Source organism: Nicotiana tabacum, chromosome 9, assembly GCF_000715075.1.
Source record: "Nicotiana tabacum cultivar K326 chromosome 9, ASM71507v2, whole genome shotgun sequence".
NCBI lineage: Eukaryota > Viridiplantae > Streptophyta > Magnoliopsida > Solanales > Solanaceae > Nicotiana > Nicotiana tabacum.
The window spans coordinates 36,306,663-36,318,664 of record NC_134088.1 but is presented as its reverse complement, the minus strand read 5'-3'; the positions used below and the strand labels follow the sequence as shown (position 1 = coordinate 36,318,664).

The window sequence follows — 12,002 nt, the reverse complement described above, 5'->3', positions numbered from 1 at the left end:
GCCTCAGTTTTATTTGATTCAGGTTCCACTTATTCGTATGTGTCATCCTATTTTGCTCCATATTTAGATATATCTCGTGATTCTTTCGTTACCCCTGTTTATGTGTCTATGCCTGTTGGGGATTCTATTATGGTAGACCGGGTCTATTATTCTTGTTTGGTCACTATTGGGGGTTATGAGACTAGGGTTGACCTTTTGTTATTCAATATGGTGGATTTTAATGTGCTTTTGGGAATGAATTGGTTGTCACCATATCACGCTATCCTAGATTGTCACGCTAAGACTGTGACGTTGGCTATGCCAGGGTTGCTGAGATTGTAGTGGAGAGGTTCGTTGGGTCATGTTCCTAGTAGGGTGGTGTCCTTTCTAAAGGCACAACATATGGTTGAGAAGGGGCGCTTGGCATACTTAGCTTTTGTGGGGGATGTTAATGATAATACTCCTACCGTTGAGTCAATTCCGGTGGTGAGAAAGTTTCCATATGTGTTCCTAGCAGACCTATCGGACATGCCACCAGATAGGGATATTGATTTGGTATTAACTCGGCATCGGGCACTCAGCTCATCTCTATTCCACCATATCGCATGGCACCAGTGGAGTTGAAGGAATTAAAGAAACAGCTTCAGGAATTTCTTGATAAGGGTTTCATCAGACCGAGTGTTTCACCTTGAGGTGCTCCAGTTCTATTGGCGAAGAAGAAAGACGTCTCTATGAGGATGTGTATTAACTACAGGCAGCTGAACAAGGTTACTATCAAGAACAAATATCCATTACCGTGTACTGATGATTTTTTTTATCAGCTTCAGGGTGCTAGGGTATTCTTAAAGATTGATTTGAGATCGGGGTACCATCAGTTGAAGATCCGGACTTCAAATTTTCTGAAAATGGCTTTCAGGACCCGCAATGGTCACTATGAGTTCCTGGTGATTTCTTTTGGGCTGACCAATTCCCCAACAACCTTTATGCACTTGATGAACAGCGTGTCCCAGCCATATCTTTATTCCTTCGTCAATGTGTTCATCAATGATATATTGGGGTATTCTCGCAGCTGGGAGGATCATGAGCAGCACTTGAGGATCGTGCTCCAAACTTTGTGGGAGAAGAAGTTATATGCTAAATTCTCTAAATGCAAGTTTTGGCTTGATTCAGTGACATTGCTTTCAAGAATTGCTATGGTCATTATGAGTTTTTGGTGATGTCACTTGGGCTGACCAACGTTCCAGAAGTATTTATGCACTTGATGAACAATGTATTCTATCCATATCTTTATTATTTTGTCATCGTATTCATTGATGACATATTGTTGTATTCTCGCAGTCGGGTGGCTTAAAAGGGTGCCCCATTCAGGTGGTCTAACGAGTGTGAGGAGAGCTTTCAGAAGTTCAAGACTGCCTTGACCACAGCTCCAGTTCTGGTGTTTCCTTCAGCGTCGGGTTCTTATACAGTCTATTGTAATGCTTCGCTAATTGGCATTGGGGGTGTGTTGATGCAGGATGGTAGAGTGATTGCTTATGCTTCGCTTCAACTGAAGCCTCGTGAGAAGAACTACCCAGTACACTATTTGGAGTTGGCAGCCATTGTTCACGCGCTGAAGATTTGGAGGCATTATATTTACGGCATGTCATGTGAGGTGCTCACGGATCACAGGAGTCTACAACATCTATTCAAGCAAAAGAATCTGAACTTGAGGCAACGGAGGTGGTTAGAGCTACTAAAGGATTATGATATCACCATTCTTTATCATCCCGGGAAGGCCAATATGGTGACCGATGCTTTGAGTAGGAAGGTTGAGATCATGAGTATTCTTGCTTTTATTCCAATTGGGGAGAGACCGTTAGCTTTGGATGTTCAGGCTTTGGCCAACAGGTTCCTGAGGTTGGATGTTTCGGAGCCTAACCGGGTTCTTACTTGCATGGTTTCACGGTCTTCGTTGTTTGAGCACAACAAGGTGCATCAGTATGATTATCCCCACTTGCTTGTCCTTAAGGACGTGGTGCAGCATGGTGGTTCCAAGGAGGTGACTATTGGTGATGATGGGGTGTTGAGGATGCAAGGTCGGATCTGTGTTCCGAATGTTGATAGGTTGCGTGAGTTGATTCTTGAGGAGACCCATAACTCGTGGTAATCCATTCATTCGAGAACCTTGAAGATGTACCATGATTTGAAACAACATTACTAGTTGAGAAGAATGAAGAAAGATATTGTGCAGTATATAGCTCGATGTTTGAACTGTCAGCATGTTAAGTACGAGCATCAAAGACCGGGTGGTTTGCTTCAGAGACTTGATATTCCTGAGTGGAAGTGGGAGCGTATCACCATGGATTTTGTAGTTGGACTCCCACGTACCTTGAGGAGATTCGATGTAGTGTGGGTTATTATGGATATACTGACCAAGTCTGCACACTTCATTCAAGTCATGACTACCTACTCTTCTGAGAAGCTGGCTCAGATTTATATTTGGGAGATTGTTCACCTTCATGGTGTGCCTGTGTCTATTATCTTAGATCGAGGCACACAGTTCACATTGCATTTTTGAGAGCCGTAAAGCATGAGTTGGGCACATAGTTCGAGCTAAGTACGGCATTTCATTATCAAACGGAAAGGCAGTCCGAGCGTACTAATCAGATTTTGGAGTACATGTTACGTGCATGTGTTATTGATTTCGGGGGTTCATAGGATCATTTTCTACTAATAGTAGAGTTCGCCTACAACAACAGCTATCTGCATCCAGATGGCTCTTTATGAGGCCTTATATGGGAGTCGATGTCATTCTCTGGTTAGTTAGTTTGAGCAGGGGGGCTAGGTTGTTGGGGGTTAATTTGGTCTGTGATGCTTTGGAGAAGGTGAAGTTGATTCAGGAGCGACTTCATACAGTGTAGTCCAGGAAAAAGAGTTTTGTTGATCGGAGGGCTCGTGATGTGGCATTCATGGTGGGTGAGAGGGTTTTACTCAGAGTTTCACCAATGAAAGGTGTGATGAGGTTTGGGAAAAAAGGCAAGTTGAGCCCTCGGTATACTGGTCCTTTTGAGATTTTTGAGAGAGTGGGTGAGGTGGCCTACTGACTTGCATTTCCGCCCATCTTATTGGGATTTCACCTGGGGTTTCATGTTTCCATGCTCCGGGAATATCTTGGCAATCTGTTACATGTATTAGATTTCAGCTTTGTGCAATTGGACAAGGATTTGACTTATGTTGAGGATCCGGTGGCTGTTTTGGAATGGCAGGTCCGGAGGTTGAGGTCGAAGAACATTACATCGGTGAAGGTTCAATGAAGAGGTCAACCGGTCGAGGACACGACTTGGGAGACTGATCATGATATGCGAAGCCGATATCCTCACTTTTTGGCACTTCACGTATGTCTTTATACTTATTTGAGGACGAACATTTATTTAAGAGTGGGAGAATATAATGAATCGGCCAGTTATTTTGAGAATTTATCCTTGTTTCCCCTATTTTATTCTTTACATATGTGTAATTTTTGTTACGTGACTTGCGGGGTTGATTGGTTTGGTTTCGGGAGAGTTTTGGATTGATTTGGGACACTTAGTCCCTTGGTTGGAGGATTAAGTTGCAAGATTTAACCGGAGTTTGACATTTTAGTAGACGACTCCGGAATGATATTTTGATGGTTTCAATAGTTTCATATGGTAATTTTGGACTTAGGCGTATGTCCAGATTTGGATTCGGGGGTTCCTAGGTTGTTTTGGCTTGAATTGTCAAAAGTTAAAAAATTAAAGGTTTGGAAAGTTGATAGTTTTGACCGAGGGTTGACTTTGTTGATATCAAGTTTGGATTATGGTTCCGGGAGTTGGTATAGGTCTGTTTTATCATTTGGTAGTTGCATTTGAAACTTGAGGTCATTCCGAGTTGATTTGATATGGTTCAGCATGAGTTTTGGAAGTTGAAAGTCCATTAGTTCATTAGGCTTCAATTGAGGTACGATTTGTAGTTTTGATATTGTTAGGTGTTATTTGAGGCCTCGAGTAGGTTCGCGTTATGTGTTGGGATTGGTTGGTATGATTGGACGGGGTCCCGGGGGCCTCGGGTAAGTTTCGGATGGGCTACGAATTGTTTATGATTGTTTGGGATGTTCAGTTTTAGTGCTTCCACACCTGCGACTTATGGACCATAGGTGCGTGCACGCAGAAGCGGACATGGGTCCACATATGCGATGTTGGGTTGAGTCTGGATGGATGCGCAGATGCGAGTTATTTCCACATCTGTGTACCCGCAGATGCGCACAAGAGGCTGCAAAAGCGGACTTTGACTGGAGCTAGGTGTTTTGCATCTGCGAGTGGATTTTCGCAGATGCGGGTGAGTGACCGTAGGTGCGCGTGGTTGGGAAATTAGTGGGACTCGCATATGCGAGCTGTCGAATGCAATTGCGGTACTGCAGGTGCGGCTGATGGTCTGTAGAAGTGAAAAGGCTGGGCAGAATATATCTTGAGCAAGGGTTTATTTTCATTTATCACATTGAGTTATAGAGCTCAGATTTGGACGATTTTGGATGGGATTTTCATGATTTGGATTGGGGTAAGTATTTTTTACTCGAATTTATTTATATTTTATGATTTGAACCTCAATTTTAGTGTTTGATTGAAGAATTGAATTGAAAAAATTGAGGATTTTAGTAAAAACGTTTCTAAAATATAAACTGATGATTTGAAGGCCGATTTGAGGTCGAATTGGATGAAATTGGTATGGTTGGACTCGTATCGGAATGGGTGTTAGAAATTTATGAGTTTTGTCAGGTTCCTAGTGCGGGCCTGAGGTTGACTTTTATTTATGATATTAAGTCATTGTGGCTAGATTCGAGCCGCCCGAAGGTTGATTTACGTAGGAAGGGCCTATTAGTGGATTGATTTAGCTTGATTGAGGTAAGTATCTTGCCTAACTTTGTGTGGGAGAAATTTTCCTTAGGATTTGGTCTAATTTGCAATATTTGTGCTATGTGAAACGACATGTACATAAGGTGACGAGTGTGTACACGGGCGTATATGTGGTAATTGACCGGATTAGACCTTAGTCTATTAATATGCCTTGATTTGGAGTTGTTTGTAATATGAAACATGCTTTTATTTTTGTTGTCTACTCCCCGCACCCTTATATTATTATTATGATTCTTGTACATATTATTGTTGAGCCTTGGTCTATATCTTATTGTGGCATTGGTATTGTTATTCGTGGTGGCACATGTGTATGTGGGGTGCGGGCGATTGTTATTGTTGTCTTGTGATTGAGATGCACGTGCGGCGGAATAAGGGTGGTGGATATATTGATGCGCATGCGAAGAGATAAGGGGCTTATGCGCGTGTTGCTAGTAAGAAAAAATACTTTATTGTGAAGCGCAAGCGGCGAAAAAGGGGGCTTATGCGCGTGAAGCTATTTCGAAAAAAATATATTTAAAATGTGAAGCTCATGCGGTGTCATAAGTGGGACTTGTGATTCATGATTTCTGATTATGAGGTGTGGTTCCTCGGGGTGATTCTTGATATTATTCTTGTATTGGAACGGCTTGAGGATGTGAACTATCATTGTTTTCCTTATTTGATTCACTTATATTTTAACTATGTTTGGGTTAATTTGTTGTGTTATCACATGTTTACTCCTTGTTGCCTTTTTTAAAATTTTGTGTTTCATTGTCAGCTTTATATTGATATTCTGCACATGTTTTATGTCTAGTGAGTGTCTTGACTTGAACCTCATCACTACTCCACCGAGGTTTATCTTGATACTTACTAGATACCGTTTGTGGTATATTCATACTGTGCTTCTGTATATTTTTATGTAGATCCAGGTATCTCTGAGCATGTTGGTCGTTAGTGAGCTTATTTGAGATTGTTGTGGAGACTTCAAGGTATACCTGTCATTTCGCTCGTAGGCCTCGGAGTCATTTTGTGTTGATTTTTTTACTATTGTTTATTGTATTTCCAAACAGTATTGTATTTCTGAGATTTCGCATGTACTCTCTGTAGAGCTTATGACTAGGTAGCACCGGTTCTGGGATTTATGTGACTTTGTATTTCCGCTTTTGGTTATGTTAAAGCACTTTTTAGCTTTCATTATTATTTAAGTTGGTGCTTGGTTCTGTTGATCTTGTTATGTGATAGGCTTACTAGTCCTGGGAACTAGGTGTCATCGCGATCTTTAAGGTGAGATTTTGGGTCGTGACAGATTGTTCATGTTTTTAATCTACAAGACTTAAAGCAAAACGCAAGCCATTTTGTACACATTGATTATAGACTCTCAATTTAGCTGATTGTCAACTATTTGTCGAGTAGGAAAAAATATTTATGAGCAATGTAAAAATAACGAGTTTGAAACAAATAAGAGTTGTAATGATTATAGACTCACAATTTATTCGATTGTCAATTATTTGTTGAGTACGCAAAAATTTATGAGCAATATGAAAATAACGAGCTTAAACAAATAGTAGTAGATAAATGAAATGGGGGAAAATGACGAATTTACAAGAGTCGATTACAATATATACGATTTTACAAAGTATACGAATTTACAGAATACGCGTTTAGGGAAGATTAATCTTAAAAATATCTCTATTCTCTATCACTAGTCGCAATAACCTTCCTACATGATATATAAACCCTAACTCTGAACCCTGAATCCTAATCAATAAACATCCTTAATAGTCTACCATAAATTGTCGGTATCGTACACAGCTAACATTGGGGTCGAGCGGAAACTACTGATCACGTAGTGATAAAATTAATGATTAACCTTAAATTAACCACGAAATTAATAAAATTATTATATTAACCCATGTTATTAATCATTTTATAACATCAAAACTTATTGGAATGGACAAATTCATAATATCATAAGGATCTAGTTATTCTAGATGTGCATTGTGTCAAGAGAATAGAACAAATATCGAGGATATAATGAAAGTAGTGGTTAGTCATTTGATGTTGTACAATTTAGAGATGAAACGTTTCCGAATACCATTATATATTAAAGTCAATTTACAATATGCAATTACATAACAATATGTTATCATGGAGGAAATTTTAGAGATGGAATATCTCCATAGCACAATCAATGTCACGTTTTAATTTATATTGATACTTGTTTTGACTTGACTTATGAACAACAAGTATAGAATATCACGAGAATAGTCTTAATTTCTTAATTCACTAATTTTACAAATAAATGTATTGAATCAAGTTCCTGTAACACTGCAACCATTGATAGAGAATAGACCTATATTGGAGTTGATTTTATTTGAACCTCTACATATTACACCTGCAATGGAGTTATAGGCGACTCACGGGGTAGAGTCTACGTTATAAATTACTCTAATTTGAAATTATAGACCACATGTGGGATAAAGTCCAGACCATAGGTTACTCTAAATTGAAAATCAAATTTCATTCAAGGATATATGGAGACATCTCTCTATATAAACCATGAATCTTGTTAACTCTACCACTGTCTTCTACTCCAACTAAACACAAAAGCATCACAAATAATCCAAGCGATTAGGCTTTGAGATGCAGAATAACTTAATGATTTTGACTGGTATGCCTATGCAAAATTGTTTCGTTCCCCTAGGTGTCAAACTTGGTTGCTTGCCGGATTAATTTTATCCACCACTGATCGCAGCTAGGCCTGACGTACTAGTAAACAACCAAGGTCGTTACCCCGTCTACCAGCACGTGTCATTTTGGTGTCCACTAGGGCATCAAGTCCGGTTAAACATCGCAATATTTTTCATTGGACTTGTTCTTAATCTTTTTTTCTCAATTCCTTTCCAGATTCTTCTTCATAAAACAATAGAAAAGAAAATAGACATGCAAAGGGACATGAAATATGGCACAAGTATCCATGTCAGAAGGACCGCTTGCTATGACAGAAAGAATCACCGTTAGCAATGAAACTGCTAGCAGACAGTATCAAAATGTGCTCTTTAAACGTGCGCAACTCCAATTTGTAACATACTGTTTCTAAAAAGTGAGCAAACTTGTGATAACAAAAGCGTGCTCACAACTTCTTCATTTTGCACAAGTACAGAGTTGTTACATCTATACATATGTGAGGAAGAAAAGGTTTGAAAGAACTAAAGAATTGACCATACATGATAGTGAGGATAGCAAATCAGAAATGATAAAGGTGACCTAATATACAAGAATGGGCTCTATCACATACTCTAATTTACAGACACCTAGGGCTTTCCTTTGAACATATACAAAAGGCTGTTAAAGCTTAATTATTATCTCCATCCCCTGCTGTAAAATGATATTGGAGAGGAGAGAATGAAATATCAAACTGGTGAAAATCTCAAAATCTCTATATGGTCATATTCTTGCAGGCGTACTCTCAGGAGACTTAAGAGTCTGCCGTTTTAGTATTATTAGTTCTTTCAATGTCAAGCATAGGTTTTATTCTTCTCTCAACCTCATTGCTCAGTAACTTCAACTCTTCATGAATCATAGAAAAAGCAGCTTTGCAAGATTCCTCATCTCGAAAAGCCAGAGTCCACCTCCCATCGACCAAAGCTTTTGACTTAACTCTCGCATGGGCCGTAACCTTTGCTGCATCTATGCAAGGGAAAGATGATGGACGTATTCGAAGGTGTAACCATCTCAGGTGTTTCTCGTCAATTCTGGGCTGAAGTGGGGAAAACAACGAAGAGAAAACATTAGAAATAAGCCACAAAAAGACACTACTTACCAAAAATTAGTCACTACCAAAAATAGCCAGAAAACGTTACCAATGATATACAACATACAAACAAAAATAGACAAAAGGAATTTTTTTTCCCCAATAGATATGGTTGAAATTCATTGAAAACATATAGATGAGGCAATACATAATTTTTGAGGAAAATTGAAGATGATTTGGACTGGTTTGAAGTTAAAATTCGTTACTAATGATATGCAATATTCAGCAATCCTAGGCAGAAAAGCTTTTATTTTCAATGGGTATGGTTGAAATTCTTGTAAATACATAGATGAGGTAATATACAAGATTTGAAAAAGATTGGAGGTGATTTAGACTAGTTTGGAGTCAAAATTCATCGTTAAAATCGAGTTTAAAAATTTCTCAGCGACACGTGTATCTAATATGTATCTCACATACATGCACAGGTATACATGCATATACAGGAAATACATAGGAGATACACATCTATATATATCTATAAGGGAGGGCCAATGAGTGTTGACATGGCACCTCTTAGAGATTAGGATTCCTATTTATCTTTTTTCTTAAATTTTTGCTTTTTTCTTTATTAAGTACTCTATTAAAATAAAGGTCACTTAACAGTCATTTAAAAAACAATCTGAGATAGGAGTAGTCACAATTGCAGATACGATCGTTCCTACAAGCTATTTCTCTGTTTGGCAGTTTTTTCCTTACAAAAAGGTTTTTCTTTCCTTGCCTTTACAAATTCCAAGTAACTAAAGAACATGGAAACTCTTTGCTTCCCTCATCATTATATTTTATTATTCTCATCTTTAGATGAAGAAAATTCCGATGGATTGGCGAAAGTGACTTGCCGCTTGGGTAATCAACTATCCTTAGACTCCTGACCAAGTTGCTCTAACCTCAAATTAGTACTTATCGTTTAGTGTTAAATTTGTATTATTGTTGTACTACCATACAAAGATGTAAATCAGCTGAACCATTTACAAAATAAGAACTTAAATAACCCATGTTTTTTTTGTTTGTTTGATCTATTAGATAACATTAACAAAAATAGGCTATGTTGGCTCTTTCAACATTTTTCCCCTCGACAAAGCAGGTTATATTTGTTCGTTGAGAAACTAAAACTGCAAATGTAAATGGAAGTGTATTTGCTTAAAAAAAGATTACAGTATTTTGTTAAAAACTGAAAAAATTGTTACTTTCAGTTTTGGATAAGAACTGAAGGGGGCTTTCTTTCTATTTCTGAAGAATCGAACTTGAGAATTAAACCCAGAGGAACAATAATGGTGGATTACTATTTGAATAGAGACATGTTAGTAGGGGTACATTTGATTGCGATACATGCTTATTCCTTATCCTTGATATCAAATTGTTTGTTTTTTTGGTCACTTATTGCTTTTTACAAGCTAACCGAACAATCGTCGACCATAATGTATTTGGTAGTTTATCTATATATTACTGGAAATACTTTTCAAGTTACAACATTATGTAATTATACTTTTATTCTAACTGAAATTCATTTTCGTAAGTTTGGTGATACCAGTTCCAAAATTGAATGTAAATTGAGCATTCATATTACTATAACTTTTGGAGTATGATCTATTCTGAAATTCTTATTTCTAATGAGTTTAAATCCCCGACCGAATATTCTCGTATATTAGGTTCTATAACTTCACTAGCATTATTTGGCATCATAGCGCTGTTTCAATGTGGTCAGATAACTTTTTCTTACTTTGGTTAATTGTTTGTCGTGAATATGGTAAATTTATCTAGATCTCATTCTCTAAACCTGAGTGTCATTGGTGATTGCATAATAAGGTGTGACATTGTGTTATGCTCTACATGCTTAACATGATAATTCAAAGTTATTGAGACCATTCATATGCTTCAAGGTGGAATTTGAAAAGAATAGATTGATAGACTTTACAACAACAACAACAACAACAACCCAGTATAATTCCACTAGTGGAGTCTGGGGAAGGTAGTGTGTACGCAGACCTTACCCCTACCCTGGGATAGAGAGGCTGTTTCCAAATGACCCTCGGCATCCTTCCTTCCAAGAACTCCCCACCTTGCTCTTGGGGTGGCTCGAACTCACAACCTCTTGGTTGGAAGTGGAGGGTGCTTACCATCAGAGCAACCCACCTTGTCCTTTAGTTAACTTTAGTTAACTTTAAAAAAATTGGATATAATTTTAAAATTTATTATCTTAATCTTTTATACTTAGATCTTATTTAGGAACTTTATAAGAAATGAGATGAAGATGTTGTTAATTCTGGTAGAAGAACTTATATGAGATCTTGGATTCAAGGATGAATGACAAATACGGTTGTGGTTTTTTCCCTTCATCATGAGGTTATCAACGATTTATGTGAAAGTGGTGATACTATATAAAGTGATGTACAAAATCTCAACTTAACATGGTAATCGTTTTTTTGAGTGATGTTTATATATTATGTGACTCTTTTTTGATCACTTCATTTTGGGTCACACTTACAATAAGCGTGAATTCACATTTAAAAACTCTAATTTGAATAGAATTATTTATATTTGTAATTTAATCTATTTATATAATTATCTTTTGTATGCATATACATGAAAAACTTTATCTCTACTAATTGAAATTCTAAAAATATGCTCTGTAAATACATTAACGATTTTTATGACCGCGCGAAGCGCAAAAAATTCACTAGTTTGATATATATGTGAGATACACAAATGATACACGGGTGATACACAAGGGGATACACATCTCATCTTCTTTCAAGTTTCATGTTCATCTTCTACTTCGAATTTTCAATCAAAACATCACCAAATCGTCCCAAAATTGAGATTCAAACTTCTTAAAATGTACCCTATCTATTCCACCAGCACCCACTTGAAACAAATTCCAACTTCGGAAATCCGAATTTTGGAATTCAAGCGTAAGCAAGCTTCAATTGCTTCCGGTGGAATTTTAACTCATCTCCTCTCTTCAAATTATTTTGCTAAGCAACTGTATCTACTTGCATTTATCTTAAAACTAATATTTCCACTACTAGCGTCCCATGTGCAATATCTCTTTGGCTGCTAACAAAGCGTCGATACAAGGATGACTCACATTTATTACTAAGAAATTAATTTTTGATATAAAAATATTCAATTGATTATAGAAACAACTAGTCAAGTGAAAGGACACGTATATAGCCCTAGTTGTTGGTCCCAGTTGTCAGACCAAGTTGTTAGATCCATCTCAAAGTTGTATTGGTAGCTAAGTTGCTCGGACTCGAGTGCGGGTGTCGGATACAGGTGCGAATCTAGAGGTCGGATTCTTCATGATCTAAACTTTAAAATTC

General features: G+C 37.6%; 1 protein-coding gene across 2 annotated transcripts in view; it reads right to left on the bottom strand.

Annotated features, from left to right (window-relative positions):
* Positions 1-7,961: 7,961 nt before the first annotated feature.
* LOC107760996 (protein TRANSPARENT TESTA 9) overlaps positions 7,962-12,002 on the bottom strand; it is a 50,710-nt gene continuing 46,669 nt past the window's right edge. For both annotated transcript variants that reach the window (XM_075221616.1, XM_075221617.1), the window contains one exon: positions 7,962-8,628. In XM_075221616.1, coding sequence (XP_075077717.1) covers positions 8,347-8,628 — 282 coding nt within the window. In that variant the 3' untranslated portion in view covers positions 7,962-8,346. The remainder of the gene's footprint in view (positions 8,629-12,002) is intronic.